This window comes from Hipposideros armiger, unplaced genomic scaffold (assembly GCF_001890085.2).
Source record: "Hipposideros armiger isolate ML-2016 unplaced genomic scaffold, ASM189008v1 scaffold_6, whole genome shotgun sequence".
Taxonomy (NCBI): Eukaryota; Metazoa; Chordata; class Mammalia; order Chiroptera; family Hipposideridae; genus Hipposideros; species Hipposideros armiger.
This window is the reverse complement of record NW_017731356.1, coordinates 275,042-291,267: the sequence shown is the minus strand read 5'-3', so window position 1 is coordinate 291,267 and position 16,226 is coordinate 275,042. Positions and strand designations below refer to the sequence as shown.

At 54.8% G+C, this 16,226-nt stretch overlaps 1 protein-coding gene across 3 annotated transcripts in view; it reads right to left on the bottom strand.

Moving 5' to 3' along the window:
* Positions 1–973: 973 nt before the first annotated feature.
* Positions 974–16,226, bottom strand: part of UCK2 (uridine-cytidine kinase 2) — a 50,467-nt gene continuing 35,214 nt past the window's right edge. For all 3 annotated transcript variants that reach the window (XM_019647237.1, XM_019647246.1, XM_019647251.1), the window contains exons 2-7: positions 10,228–10,387; positions 9,358–9,454; positions 8,469–8,611; positions 3,713–3,810; positions 1,941–1,989; positions 974–1,388 (exon numbers count right to left, since the gene is read on the bottom strand). In XM_019647237.1, the coding sequence (XP_019502782.1) occupies positions 1,249–1,388; positions 1,941–1,989; positions 3,713–3,810; positions 8,469–8,611; positions 9,358–9,454; positions 10,228–10,387 (687 nt within the window). In that variant the 3' untranslated portion in view covers positions 974–1,248. The remainder of the gene's footprint in view (positions 1,389–1,940; positions 1,990–3,712; positions 3,811–8,468; positions 8,612–9,357; positions 9,455–10,227; positions 10,388–16,226) is intronic.

Sequence of the window (16,226 nt, the reverse complement as noted above, 5' to 3'; positions counted from 1 at the left end):
AAAGAAGGAAGTTTGCACCAAGAGGGAGCCCTCGGGAAAGGCGGAATTCTCTACCCCACATATGTTCACACTAAGACTCTAACTTATGACGTCAATACTGTATCTTGTCTTCCCACCTATCCGTGCCCAGCCACTGCCATGCCACGTGGCACTGCTGTCAATGAGTAAATCAGCGTGTCTGTGATCCTGCCAGTGACAATCTGCTGAAAGGCGTGCCCCCCCGGCTCCCTGCAAATCTTTGGTTCCATCTTGGGGAACCAAAGCTACCACTCACTACATGGGCAGAGTCACCCTGTGAGGGGCTGCCAGCTGTCCCTCCTGCCAGCAGGTGTCCTCACCAAAGCCCAGACTGCAAGGGACCGCTGTGCACTCCACAATCCGGGAAAAAGCCCGAGGAATCTGATCGGTGACTTCCCTGGGAGGCAGGGGGACCAGCGTGTCCTCCTCCCCCATTCCCCCAGGAAGCGACCCCATCACATCCCTGCCAGGGAAGGCGAGAGGGGCAGCGCTGGCTCTGAAGAGACGGGGACATGGGTGAGTGCGGAAGGGGTCTCGGGGCTGCCACCGGGGCAGCCGGGGGTGGATGTAGGGAGAACGCAGAAGACTTTTCTCCCCACTGGCCTCTTCCCTGAGTTTGACTTTTCAGTTGAGGTGTTGCCTAATTTCAACAACAAAAAAGAAAAGAGTATCTCTCATCGACATATCACGAAGCTCCCGCTCCAAGAAAGGGTATTCTGCAGGCACTCAGGGCAGGAGACCTGAGCCTCTTCTGCCCCCACCCACACCGATGCCTCCGCCTGCCCCTCCTGGAACACAGCGGGCACCTTCCCCTCGGAGAAACACCAGCTCTAGTCCTCAAACGCCACTGCAGGCCCTCCTGCAAAATACTTACAACAATCGGCTTTACAGTATCTGTACAGTTACAGAAAAATAGATCCTTTTATATATATATATCTATATATATATGTATGTATATGTATGTATGTATTTATAACTGGTTACATGTTGGCTTCGTAATTAGGCATTACCAGTAGTAGTTGGCACAGTTTGTCATGTAAGCTCGGGTCGAGTTCTGTTTCATCTTACCGCTCCAAAGAACAACAAAAAAACAAAATCAAAGGCATTTCATCTCCAGGGTGTTTTCTTAAATAAGCAGTGTCCTAGGAAACCATATGTACAGGGGAGCAGAGCCTCCTGCCCCGTCTCCTGTCTCCCGGAGCGTGGGGCCGGGGTCTCAAGGCGACGGGGTCAGTGAGGCCGGCTCCTGGACTCCGAGGCCTGTCGCTTGCGCGCAGGGGTGTAGCCATTGAGATAGCCGTTGGGCTGCCGTTTGGAGGGCCCTCCGTTCAGGATGTCCTGGATATGCTGCACAATAAGGTTGATGGCCACTGTGGGACAGAAACCAACCAGCAGTGTCAGGGACGCACCCGGGAGAGGCGGGAGCCCACGTGAGGCCCCAGGTCTGTGTGGGTGGAAGGGCTCGTGGGAGCCGGGGACTGAACACTGTTCTGGGTGACTAACTGGCTCTGCCTCTGCCACTTGGGGGCAGGTCACCCAACCTCCCTGAGCCTCCCACGGGACTTGTGTGACCTCCCGCCCAGGAGAGTTCTTAGAGCAAGACAGGCCGTGCCCAGAAACCCTTAGGGGACAGGCTTCTGATCAGCAGATGATCAGAGGCACGGCTGTGTGAAAGCGGTCAGCCAAAACCCTGAAGACATGAGGACTGGCCTTTGGTGACACCACTGCTTTGACCCGTCCAGAGGGGAACCTACCTACCCCGTCCCCACGGAAGGCCCTCTCCTCCAAAGATCATCTAAGATGGGAGTCCCTCTTCTTAGCATTAGAAACGAATCATACGCCTCAAGCAATGATTAATGTTCACGTCGCCAAAAATGGACAGACAACCAGTGCTGTAGGGGCGACGCCACACGAGGACTCACCTAGATTGTCTGCACCTCTGGGGATTATCACGTCCGCGTATTTCTTTGTCTGTGGAAAAAGATATTCACGATGCATTAAGGGGTGGATGTGGGGAAGGGCTGGCCTTTTCTCTACCGATCCCAGAGGGCGGCAGCTTGAGGCTCTGAACATGTATTTTTTTATTCTCTTTGATCTAAATTCTAATAAATCAGCTTTTTCTCGAGTTCTCGTTAACGTTCAACGGCGTTTTAGTTAGTTTACAACCTGCACAGAGAACATGGTCTTTGGAACCAAATCTGTATTTGCGTCTTCACCATGAGGAAGAGTCTAAATGAATAAAAACCCACATGTAACTGGGGAGGCGTTCAGGACTCCTGCCCACGGTCTGTCCAGCACCAGGGTCAGCCCAGAAAAAACCATCCCCACTGGAGACCATTTCCGCTGGCTCCATTATGACACTATTTTTTGGTAAGGGCCACTATTAACAAAATCCTTTTTTTTTTTCCTTCGTTTTTTAATGTACTGAGATTTTGTGGATCACTTGACAAGTAACTGTGTCTGGGTGTATGACCGAGGCGTGGGTTACGACCACATAAACAATGTCTGGGAACGTCACCTGACTCTGGGCAGCTCCCATGACTAGAACGGTTGAAGTTCAAGCGTGTCAGGGCCCAAACCCAGCCTGACGTAGGCAGACAATGACCAGGTTCAAGCTCCCAGCTTACACGGGAGTGATGTGATGGTCCCAGAGCAGAATGACTGGACAGTGGGAGCAATCAGAAACGTGCCAGGAAACGCTTGTGCCCAGCTCTGCGCTCCACTACAACTAAGCTGAATGGGAGAAAACTGGCCTTGAACTCCAACTTATGTCCAGTAATAAATGCACTTTGTGTTCTCCTGATTAAGTTAAAAAGAGCAGGGGAGGCTCTCAGATAGAGGGATGGATGGCTGGAATTCCATGGCTGCTTGGCCGCCTCTGCCCGCTTCCCAGAAACCTAATTCTGTAATCCAATCCTCAAGGTTACCCAGGCTGACTCAGAGTCGGCCTCACCCTGAAACAAAAGGCAAGACAGCTTTGACACAAAACATACTGACAGACTTAAAGAAACAAGGACAGTTTGGGATTGGATTTCTCTAGTAAAGAAGCGAGAAAGGCTTGTGAGGAGCAGAGAAGTAAATGGCTATGCTCGGCCTCATTCTGCACCCCATCTCAGCGGCTCACAGACCCCCTTCTCCCCAAACCAGGCTAAGTCCCACCCTCTCCCCCTCTCAGCTGAATTAGAAATCCTTCGGGAGTTAGACCGTGGCTTGGTCAACACGGGGTAGGGGTCTCCTGAGTGCAACACTCCTGCTTCTGCCACACCTCTGTCCCCAGCGGCCTCCACATTCATTTGTTCATCTTCCCCAGGAAGCTGAGGGTGTTTCCTGGGCTGGGGGCTGATTGGCTGAAAGCCAGTCAGAACCTTCCTTCTCTGAAAGCCACCTCACTAGAGCTCCCAGCTGCCAGGGAGGAAGTGTGGCCCCCTTCCTGAATGGGATGGGACAGGATGGGACAGGAGGAGGCAGGATGGGCAGACAAGCTCATGGCAGGCCCAGCTGGAGGGCAGAGGAGGGTCAGAGGGAAAACCCAGCAGGACCAAAGTGCCAGGGGCTGCCCTTCCCTGGGGACAGAGGGTCACTCAGAGAGCCGTGCGCCTCCCGCTGGGGAGCTCCTCAACTTACATGCCTTTGTGTGTACGACTGAATTTTAAATTCCAAATTCAACAACAAACAAACCAAGAACACAACTCACTGGCAAGCAGAATTCCTCAAAGGCAGGCTTGACGAACGTGATGTACTGAGATAAAATCTGCTCGAGGTCCCGCCCTCTTTCGCTGATGTCCCTTAATACTGTAAGAGAAGGAAAAACAAGAATCAAGAAAACGGTGCGGGAGCCAACACATGTCCATCCGCCCTTCGCGAGGCCGGCCAGGCTCATGCGGGCACCACAATCCTTCTGGGTGGCCCACAAGCCGGCTCCCTGGGAGACTGGACCGAGAGCAGGTCGGCAGCAGCAGCTTTGGGGAAAAGGAGTCACATTTTTACATCTTGCAACAGTCAAATTCGGCCATGACACAATGCTGTGTGAGGCCGCGGCTGTCCGGCCCAGGCCAACGGGCTTCTCGTATCAAGCAGCATTTGTCGTATCAAATAAATTTCAGTGTGCGTTAAAAAAAGCAGGGCAGTCCTGGCCTGCGGAGCTCCTGACAGGAAGTGGACTGGGGCTTCCTGGTGGAGCGGGGGCAGGTGCCAAGAGCCTTTCTCCCGTGTCCACCTGGGTCCTGTCCGGCACTTACTTAGCTGTGTGCCGCCCAGTGACCCTCCGATGTGCCTGCCTCATCACGCCCAACTCCTACTCCCACTCCAGGCCCTACAGGGGGTGGAGGGCAGGCAGAGGTCCAGCTGTGGTCAGCCATCCCTGCTTAGCTCATGCAATGAGGTTTGCAAACAAAACCACTAGGTGAAAGATGAGAAAGCCACAGGGAAACGGTGGGCTGGAGCTGTAAAGCTGCCCGGGCGACCCAAACTCACCTTCCCCTGGGGTAGTCTTACTAGGGGATTTCAAACGCCTTTTTAAATAGAATCTTCTGTCAAAAATGGAAAAGGGGCTGCCCTTCTAAGGAACTGGAGCCCTGGTTCTGCCTCGGGGTACACTAACCCTCCCTGAACCTGGTTCCCCCAACCTAGTAAGTTTCAAAGGTGATTGTCTCAATCAAAACAGCCCATCCCCTAAAGTGTCACTTTATATCTCAGTGCCATGGGCTGTGAAATCTCTCATGCCCACCCCAAAAGGCCATCAGGTCCATCTCCAGTCATTTGCGATGGCCCCTCGGTGCCTCTCAGCCGTTTCTCAGGTTCCACACTCAGGAATGGGGTGAAGCCCCCTATCACAGGGAATGCTTGGGAGTGGATTTCTGGAAGGCCACGTCTCTGACTCATGCTGTCCCCACATGCGCAAGCGCGCAGGCACGCACGCGTGGGCAGGGGCAGGAAAGAGGAAGGCTGTCGGAGTTAGGACCCAGGCTGGCTGCCAGCCTGGGAGGCCAGCTGGCTGCAGCAGCGTCAGAAGCCCACATTCCAGAGCAGGTAGCACTGCTTCCCGCCAGCAACTAAGTTTACAGAGAGCTTTTCCCACGTGAGCCCTGGGAAATGAGTCAGTTGGTTGGTCCCTGGTGCTCAGGACTTGTCTCACACCCCCTGTGACTGCCCGCCCAGACCACAGCGGTGCTGTCCCCAGCTGGGAAATGACCTGCCTCCTGGGGCATCTTGACACAGGTCCTGCTCCAGCCCGCCCCGCAGGGACACTCAGCAGGGCAGGCTCAGCGCCACTGGCCCCAGAGCAGGCGGGCCGGCAACACAGCAGTGCAGCCACCAATCCTTCACACGTCCCCAGATAAAGCCCTAACAAAACGGAAACCGGAAGCCGGAGGAAGGGCTATCAGAGCTAGGACAAAACAAACACGCCCGCTCCCTCCCAGGCAGCTCCCACTTTAAGTGAGCAGAGGCCTGATACCGGGACTCACGCACAATGTGCTTTTCCCATGACTGACAGGACCTGCAGGAACCTCCGTCCTTCCCACGTGCACACACACGTGCACACAAGCTCACGGAGCAATCCCAATGCCCTCAGCCTGGCCCTGCAGCCCCCTGGACCTTGCAGACCTGACAGCCCCGCCTGTCCACATTGCTAGAGGGAGGAACCAGCCAAGGAGAAAGCAGCAGGTGGGGGGGGGGTCACCCAGGTCTGCCGTGGAACCCCAAAAGCCGCTCTGGAGCAATGGGGGCAAAACTGACCCGGATTTGAATCCTGACCCCAATGGCAACAACCTCTGTGAACCTCACATTCCTACACTGTAAAACAGACAGTCACAGCACCCCCCTCACACAGCGGTCACTCAGAACTCGTGCACAAAGCTCTCCAGCACGTGGCCAGCACATAGTAGGCGTTCAATGAGCCTGAATGCCTATGATTACGGTGACAGCACAAACTGAGGAAGCTTCAGGGGGCGGATGGCTCCCTGTCGGAGCAGAGCACTGGGGGGGGGGGGGGGGGACACGGACCATGACCTCAGATAAGCAAGTCAGACCCAGCTGAGAGCAGGGAGTCTGCAGAGCAGCTGGAAGAGGGGGGGGCGGGGTGTCTGGGTGCAGCAGGAGAGGAGATGACCACAGGAAGACTCGAGGAAACAGGAACTGGGTCAGAGTGTTGAACAGACATTAGGGACATTCAAAGTCGAAAGGCACCGCCCACCTCCTCTCCCCAGGAGCCTTCCATCGAGCTATCCCTGTTTAAGGCCGGGACCCTTGAGCCCAGGGCAGCACGGGCAGCCAGTCCCCTCCCTGAAGGGTCCTGCTCCTTGGCTCAAGTCAGAACGAAGTCAGTCTTGGCACAAAGCGGAAACTCCAGGGACACAAAGCCGGCTCCCTGACCACCACTGTGACCTGGCACGCAACAGGCCAGGACAGGCCCGGCCGGAGGCAGACACCTCACGTCCACCCATCTTCCTTGCGTGGCATCCACTTCAGCCCTTCCAAACCCATGAGAGCTCCTTCCGCGCAGCCAAAGCCACGGACACCATTAGGAAGGACCCAGAATACATACAATTCTTCAACGATTAAATCAATTCACTTTATACAGTTTAGTTGAGGAAATGTGTCGCTTAAGAACAGACGGAAGGCCACTGCAGCCCTAACTCTACGTGAACTGGGCAGAAGAGAGACCAGGTGTCCATCAGCAGCCCAGGTCCCCATCTCAGCTCTCACTGTCCCCACAGGAAGGAGGCACATGTCTCCACGGCTGAATGACTCAAAGACCCTCCCACAAGGGCCAACTTGGAACGCAGGGGTCACATGCCCGGGAGGGTGTGACACACAGATGGGCAAAACTATGGTGTTAACTCAAGTCTTCAGAATGTTCTTCTGCCCCTCAGCTGCCCCTGACTGGCCGCCCCTCCCGCCTCGCCTCACAAAGCACGTGCCTGGCCTGCTCCTCATCCTGCAAGGACAGCAGGTGGGAAAGCCCCACAAGTCACCAGGAAAGTGACTCGCCAGTGGGTGGCATGAGAAGACGGCAGATCTGAGGGGACGAAGCAGCGCCGGCCCAGGGGGCACCCGGGAAAGAGGGGACTGCAGAGCTGACCCCCAGACACCCCCAGGGGGGCCACCGTCACTGCATCCTTCCGGTTCCACAGAAGGATGCAGTACAAGCAAGGGAGAGGGATTTCTAAGGTCGTGGCCACCACACAAAGCGTGGCTCTACCTTCCTGGGCGACGCCTTGTAATACTGCTCTCCTGGCACTTGCGATGGTGCCAGCCCTGGTGCCACCAGCTGCTCAGTGCTGGAACCAGGACGAAGTCGGCGCATGTGACCTGGCGCCCGGCGCCGTCCCTCCCAGACCTCATCGCTTCTCTATGTCCCCTTGGATCCAGTTACAGTTCTTGCAACGAGAGCACCGAACTGGAGAAAGTGCAAATTTGTCATTTCCTGTGCCTCCTCTCTGTCCTCGGTCACCCCACCCACTGCCTTTGCTGGGCCTTTTCTTGTCCTCTCCCCTCTCCATTCCCCCTCCCCCGACGACAGTGCCAGTCCTGCCTGTCATCCAGATGAGGGAGCGACAGAGCCTCAAACAGTGGCAGTCTCGCTTCCACTTCCTCTGCAGGAACAATTCTCCAGCAGAGGGCTCAGCTGTCTTGTCGCCCTGCTCCAAACCCCTTGGGAGTGCTCCCCAGAACGGCTCCCCAGAACCAGATCAGAAGCCTCAGTCCCCAAGACCTGCCCACAGCGCTTGCTACCGTCTCCCGTGCAGCCCCTGCCTCTGGGAACAAGCCATGTATGTGCACGCGTGGGTGTGTGCACGTGTGTGCATGTATACCGTGTGCCTCCGTGGCTACCCCACGTCATCACCCCGCCACGTCCACGTCCTGACCCCCTCCTTCCCGGGCTCTCTGCTCTGCACCCTACAGCGTGAAATCTGGGCTCAGCTCCTGCCCACAGGCAGCTGCGGGGACAGGGCCCCCGGCCACGCTCGGTGAAGTCCACAGAGGGAACCAGCCAGTTTGCTCCAGAGCAGGTGGGACAGACAGAGCGTCAAAACCTCCAGAGCCTCCTGGATAACACAGGCCTAGAGAAGCAGCCTGGCAGGACGGGGGGCCCGGCGCTGCGGGCCCGGGGTGTCCCTGCCACCAGGTGTCCCAAAGTTAGTTCCCCTCTTGGCAGTGACGCCTGTGGAAACTTCACAAGGAACTGAGCATTTAACCAGACTTTTCCCCAGTGAAACGGGAACGTAAATGTCTTACTTCCTCTCCGTGACCTCGCAAGCCTTTCATTACCCACGACAGCAAGTGACTAATCCAATCTCGAATGTCACCAAACGTTTGGGCACCAGGACATCCTCTGGGCTGGGCCATGCGGCCACAAGGCCACCTCAGGGACAGCAGGGGCTTCGGACCCAGGGAGGGAGGGGCCTGTGACAGGCCACCAACAGGCCCTGGAGGCCTTGCGCACGCACCTCTGCGGGACAGCCGGGTGTCTGCGTCCGTGTCCACGAACAGCTTCATGTGGAACAGGTCTCGCACCTCCTGGGAGTAGAAGGCCAGGATCCCTTCGAATAGCACCACGTCTGCGGGGTACACCGTGACCGACTCCTCCTTCCTGCAAAGCATGGAGCAGGTGACGCGCTGAGCAGGCAGGGGGAGCGAGGGGCGGGGACTCTGGGGTCCCCCCAAGACTCAACGCAGGACAAACACAGACTGACAGAGCCCTCAGACGCCCCCTGGAGACCCCGCAAAGGGCCCTGACAGCTGGGGCAAAGGTCCGCCTGACCGGTTCTTGGGAGCTTCCGCCATAAACGAGAAACAGAGGGCAGACGTCCTTCCCCTGGAAAAAAAACCTGCTACTGAATGCAGAACAGAGACAGACAAAAGCAGGTGTGGTTTCTTCTCTCCTCCGAAGGTGTCGGCAGGAACACTCTCAGGTCTGGCATCCACGCACCCTCAGCTCAGCCTCCTCCCAAAGACCTCACCCCTCCCACAGTCCTCTAAGGAGGGAGCAAAGGGACAGAGGAAGAGAGGAACAGAAGCAAGTTTCAGAAGAGAGGAGAAAGCATCTGCATGGAAGGCTTCACCACAGCCAGACTCGGCCCGGGGTCTGTGCCCAGAGGCCTCTTCCTGCAATAAAGCAGGACCCCTCACGAACCGTCCCCTTCAGAGCTAATGACAATGTCCACACTGTCCCAGGCAGCGCCTGGAAGGACTCCCCGACCCCACACACCACAGAGCACACTGCCACCACTGCCCCTCCCAGACAGGCTGCAGTGGGCACGGACGGGGGACAGAGTGGACAGAGGCCAGGAGCCCGAGACATGGGGACAGTTTTGGGAGCGACGGCAGCTCGCTTACCGGGAATGGGAGACAAAGTCATACACGGGAATCTGGACTGTTTTCCCTTCGGTGATTTCTTTGAGAGTTTTGAAGATGAGTTCATTGTCAAAGGCATCTGGAGGAAATCAAGGCGTTACAATGTTTCTTCCTTTTAAAATGACTTCTCCTGTGACTATGCCCAGGGCATCCCTACAAACCTGTATCTCACACATGTCTATCACACCCTAGAGAAGCATATATCCCCCGCCTGCCAAAAAAGCCAGATTTCTACCCAAAGCAGAATGCAAATTCTGTGCCTCAGAATGGACAAATGAGCGCTGACAAGTGGGTCTCTTTTTCTCCCCGTGACACTCTTCCCCTGGCCTCACACTGCTCTTTCCTCCAAGTTCAGCTGCTATCCTGGGAACGTGCACGTGTCAACCTGCAAAGTGACGCACGATTCCAACAGTTCTAACAACACCCCCAGCTAAAGGGGCGGCGTGCTGATCCGGGACGGTCAGGGCACCACCCCGAACCCTCCACCTCCCTCGTGCGGGGTGGCGGGGGACCGTGTGACACAGGCTGCTTCCGATCAGCGGAGGCAGGAGAAACGCTGTGTGTGGTCCTTCCTGTGTCTGGCCCATCTCAAGGGGCAGGCTCATATGGAGGGGTCGCCCTTGTGCAGGACAGAGTCCATCCGTGTTTAAGGAGCCAAGCACTGACCGTTGGGTGGCAAAACTCCTTCCTCCGTACAATCCCCAGCAGAGGCCGGCAAGGTGCCCGAGCAGCCCTCCGTCTCAGACGGGAAACACAGCTGTGAAGCGGCTCCCGATTGACACAGACACGCACAGTCTCACACACACACACACACACATGCACGCACACACACGCACACACGCGCGCACTCACCCGGGTGATCGAAGTTGAACTGGCCTTTCAGAGCCTTGACCTTCTGCTCGGCGGTGAGCACGCGGTAGAAGCTGTCCTGGCTCAGGATGACCACCTGCTTCTGGCGGTAGTCCACTTCGTTCTGGCCCAGCAGCTGCACGATCTTCGCACAGACGGAGGACTGTGGGGAGAGGAGAGCACCGGGGGTGACGGGCGGTCCCGTCACTGGGTGACGCTCGACCTCTTGAGAAAGGCTTTTGGGAGGAAGAGTCCATCTCGTATGCTGGACGAGAGGCTGAGGGGGAGGGCACGCCCACTGGGAGGGAAGCGTGGGGTCCCCTTCCCAACACACCCTGCCCCTCTCAGGTGTCCGCAGTGACGGTGGCGGGGCAAGGAGGCGGAGGGCAGTCACGTCTCCCTTCTCTTGCACACAGCCCTTCCCAAAGCCACAATAAAAGGTGCCGCGAGGGCCAGCCGAGTGGCGCGATGGTTGAGAGCTGGCTTAGGACGCCAGAGGGCCCCGGTTCGGATCCCACATATGAGGGCCAGTGACACTGCCCTCCACAGCTAAGATGCTGAACAACAGCTCGACCTGGAGCTGGGCTGCCATGAGTCGCCGGCGAAGACGTAGGCTGCAGCCCCTGTGGCAGTGGGTTGCCATGGGCTACCGTATGTAGCCAGCAGCCGCAGTGAGCGGCCGTCCAGAAGCCGGCGACTGATGTACCTCGCCCGGGAAGAGTGCAATGATGGTGCCAACTTGGGCCAGTGAAGCAATTAGACTGAAGAACAAAACGATAGCAACTTGTCTGGTCCCCATCCCCCAATTCCCCAGCACTGTTCCCATCCCCCTGTTCCCCAATAAAAAACATCTTTAAAAAAAAAAGGTGTTGCGAATTTTTTCTTCCCTGCTCATCTCCTGGTGCAGACACACAAGAGGCAGAAGAAAGTGGACAGAAGGCCCATTGATGACGTGCCGATGGCCAAAGGGCTCCGAGTCAGGAAGTGACTGGGCCTCCAGGGGACGTCACTCAGGCCCCGCACATCTCAGCTGTTAGCAGGAAGGCCACGGCCATGGCTTTCATCCCACTTTTGCTGGGCCCTCTGCTCCAGTCCACAGCCATGGGTCCTTCACCCTCACGGTGAACCGTGTGCCTGCTTTGGACCTGGAGTGATGCGGACACTGACACCTCCAATACCTACAACTTCAGGGGTCCCACCTAGGAGTGGGGAAGCCATTTCCAAGTGAACTCACACCTTCAGGCTTTGTTTACAATGGGCCCCCAAAAATCTAGGTAGCTGTCGCATCGGGACACCAGGCACACGGGTCCATGACTCTTCTCTGCACTTGTATGTAGCTTTGGCTTTTCAAACAATCGGGAGGAAGCACCCCGGGGCTCCACTCTGCTGCCTGTGGGGACGGCCTTTCCCTCACTTAACGCCCTCCTGTTATGTCCCCTTCACTGTAATGTCCCTTTTCACAAATGTGTCCTCATGGAAAGGTGGAGCTTTGAGGTGTCCTGTCCCCTTAAGAAAGGAAATCATTCATAAATAACCTGGGCTAACGCCAGCAGCCATGAGTTTCTAATTGAACGCTGAAATGGGAGACGGGCTAAGACTAAAATAGTCATAGTCACAAAGAGACAAACACCAGGTGACCCCACTTCGTGAGGCGTTTAGAGGAGTCACAGGCATAGAAACGAAAGATAGGCTAGAGGCTGCCAGGAGCTCGGGGGACAGGGTGATGGAGGCTTGTTTAATGGGTCCAGTTTCAGGTTCACATGATGAAAGCGTTCTGGGGATCAGGAGCCCAACAATGTGAACACACCTAATCCTCCTGAGACGTACACTTAAACGCGGTCAAGGTGGCCAATTTTATGCTGTGTACAGTTCACTACAATTAAAAATAGTGGTTATTATCACAGTGAGTCCACAGTAATGGGCAGTTTCTTCCAGGTGCTAGGTAATGACTGGGCTCAACATGCTGAAATGATCTCATTGACTTACCAGAACCATATATGATGGAAATTATTATTATACCCACTCCACTGGTGGTGAAGACTGAGGTGAACAGAGGTTCAATGATTTGCCCAAGGTCAGTGGCAGGGGAGCCAGGATGCCAACGCAAGCAGCCAGCTCGAGCCCTCCCTCCGGGGGAAACTGACCCACCCGTCGGAGCTGGGGCCAAGCTTGGTCCTGCAAATCTCCATATGCAGGGCAATGTGCCCTGGATATAGTCTGCCCCTGCCCCTTCTAACACATAATTTTAAGGGAGTGGTGGGACGAGAAACCAGCTAGCGCTGTGGGTTGCTGTCTGAATACAAAGTTAAGGCAATAGGAAGGTATCTTTACAAAAAGAAAAAAAAATCCTGTGAAAGAATCAGTGAAAGTAACTTGCAATTTCTTCATTTGTACGGCACTCTGAAGACACTATATCTCATTTAATTCCATGACAAGATGTTATTAGGTTATTTTGTTCTTCTATTGAGGAAACCGACTTAGAGAATCTACCAAGTTAAGTGACTTGCTCAAGGTCCCAGAGCTGACTCTCAAACCACAGGTCGAAGCCCAAAAGCACAGTTCTCATTACTCCAGGACTGAAGCCCCAACGGTCTCCACAAATTCCTTCAACTTGTAGAGAATTGGGACAAGTGGGAAGGGGCCCGGGAGGGGATGGGTCAGGACTAGCACACTGTTTAGCCCCACTGCATCATTAAGTCAACATTTATGTGACATTTCATAGATTTTCATATAACTAAAGGCGGGCAAAATCATCTATATGTCAAAAAGCTAAAAGTACAAGTGTGTACGTACACGTGCATGCACACACACACACACACACACACACACACACACACCTGTCCAAGGTACATGAAACCTCAAGTTGGATTATGTTCAAAAGAATCCAGCTGTTAGAAGTCAGTGACTGTGGGGCCCAAAGAGCACTGCAGTTTGGAGCACTGGCTCCGTGACCAGGCCGACCCCAAGGTGCGCTGCGCTGCGCTGTACGGGGGGCCCTTCCTCCGAGACCCTTCTGGAGGGCAGCTCCCAGCAGGACAGCTGTGGCGTCCGCACAGGTTCCCATATTGCCACAGGACGTGTATTTCTCCACAATGACTCACGTAGGAGGCGGCTCCAACAGCCCCGGCGCCCCTCACTGTGCTAGTTTAGTGTCTTCCAGCAGCTCATCCTTAGTGCCCTCTGGCCCACTCCAATAGTGCTGGAGGAGTAAAACAAATGAAAACAGACATGGCGGCCGAGCTGTGGGGGCCTCCTGCTAAGAACCCTCCACTCTAGCTTTATGCTGCTGTCACCTGACTGAGCCCGGCTGGACAGCTTCAGGCTGAACGTGTCCACAGGGGAAGGGGCAACCTCACAGAGGACAGACCTGGGGCCACGCTGCTTCCGAGCCAGAGAGAGGAAAACCACAGCCCAGGGCTTAGAAACAGCCGCCAGCTCCAGGTGAGGCACTGACTTGTCACTTGCTCCCGCCCTTCAGGATGGGCTGTGGATGGTTAGCACCTGCCCTGAACTCACCACCCAGCCACTAACAGTGCAGGAAGGCCAGCCGCTTAGCCCCTCCAGGCAGGAAGGCCTCGCCTTGCTCCCTCACGCCGGGCTGCGCACAGGTCACCTCAATTGCTGTCAACGATTACACTCCTTGCCACTGTCATTAGCAAGAAAACACGCCACTAACTGAGATGGTGTCCAGCACGGCCCCCAGACAGGACATCACTCCTTTGGGGGTGGGGGGTGAGCCCCACGCTGCCCAGATGCTCTGATTTTATAGGCACAAGAAAGCCAAAATGCTAGTCATTTGCCCTGAGTGAGACAGCAAAGCTCAAACCTGGTAATTTGATTCCCAATCAAACCATGTGACTGTGGCATCAATGGAGGCCACTCAGTGCTTCCCTGGGGATATCCTGGCACCCAGTCTTGGGGTCACAGATGGCCCCAGAAACCATGCATTACTAAGCGGGTTCTTGTAGCTACAATACAATTGCCCCCGCCAACACACACACACACACACACACACACACACACACACGAATGAATGAATGAATGAATGAATGAATGAATGAATGAGATCTAAATCAGAAATTCACGAAATTGCTCTGTTATAACAGGTTCTTAGATACCAAAAAGCAGGCACAGGTCAATCCAATAACCTATAGCTACTGGAGCACAGGGACGAGCTTTTATGCCCAGAGCCTGGCAGAGCTTGGCACCTGGGGGGCTCATTCAAATGTGTGTTAAGATTATCACAGGAAATGTCTGAATTCCCCCATTAGTCTTCCTTTTTTCTTCAGACCTGGAATCGCAAAGATATAGTTCGCCTTGTTCATTCTTAGCACCGACCTTGATTCCATCCTGAAGCACATCACGTACTTGGCAGAGACAGCTAATTGTGTCTCCCCAATCTTGGTCCCTGACTTTCAGCGGGGCACATGACTACACATTTCCCAGCCTCCCTTGCAGCTCATTGTGACCACGCTAAGTTCTGGCCAATTAGACAAGCAGAAATGTGAAGTGGCAGCTTCCTGGAATTCCCTTAAAGAATAAAGGTCCCCTCTTGACTGTCCTTCCTGTTGGCTGGAATGAGGACTTGACAGCCGGAGCTCAGGCAGCCACTTTGCAGCATGAGTACCATGCCAGCTCACTAAGGGGAGTGAAGCAGCTATGTAAAGAAGCCCCAGACTTAAATGATCACAGAACTGAGAAAGGAGAGAGAGTGAGACAAATGATCTTGCTCAAACCCTGTTATTTGAGGTTTTCCGTCACTTTCGGCTGAAATGATCCTAACACACGTTTGCCTCTCCTCTCTTTAGAGTCACGAGCACTCACAGAGAAACCCCTCAAAAAGCACCTACTCATGAATGAAAACTAGTTCAGTCAACTGAGAGTAAGGAGTGATGGTCGACACAGAGGACACACCACGTGCCAGGAACTGTCCCGAGGACTTGACATTACATGACTTAATCCGCAAACCAACTCTGAAAGTGGCTGTTCTTATGATGCCCAATTGACGCAGCAGGAAACGGGCACAGAGAGGTAAGACCACATCACTCAGCTAGAAAGTGGCCGAGCACATGCTCTGAGCCAGTACGCATGCCGCCTTGCCTCACTCGCCACACCACCAGGAAGGGATGGACACCTTGTCCCTTCCCAAGAGACACTGCAAACACCGGTGTAGTGCCAACCACGAACACACAGGGACTGCCAGGCGGACAGTCTCCACATGGCTCTGCGATTTGCTCCCGGCGGGTCCTGCAAAACACAGGCTTGCCGCACTTTCTTAGAAGTTAAGTTTCCTGATAGATATTTCACTAGGAAAAGAGCAAGACAAGTCACTTCTGATCCCCTGCCATTGGTTCTTTGGGAGAAAATGGTCTCTGAGTACACAGGGACAGACACTCTGGGGACCAGTAAGTAGTCCGTGCAGATGTTTGGCAGCAGCAATTAGCAAACGCTTTAAAATCTTGCCAATCACAACAGATGGTGTGATCTGAACTGGAGAAGCCCTTTCCAAAAGAGGTACAAAGAAAGGCTTACAACCTCTCTACCCTCTGACCACGCAGCAAACTTACAAGATCAACGAAGGCTACAGGGACAGGAGCGAATGTGGACGTGGGAGAGAGAATGCAAACGGGTGTGGGCCGGTAACCACGTGACAGACACAGGCACACACGGCCAGGGACAGCCAGAAGGCCAAGGGATCAAAAGCGAAAACTGCTGTCGTTCTGCGACATCATTTTCAACAAACGAAAGGGTGTGTGTGTGAAGCCAAGTTCTGGCCTCATCCAAACAAAGGCAAGAGAGGACAGGGCCGTGCTTGTGCCCAAGTGGCGACATAGGCCTTGTCACTGGATGAAAATTACTCAGCACAGAACACTGATTTCAGCCACCTCGTGCAGAATTTGTGGACACTTCTTTGTACTCCTCACAGGACAAACACAAAAGGCACCACATTCTCTCTCTCTCTCTCTCTCTCTCTCTCTCTCTCTCTCTCTCTCTCTCTCTCT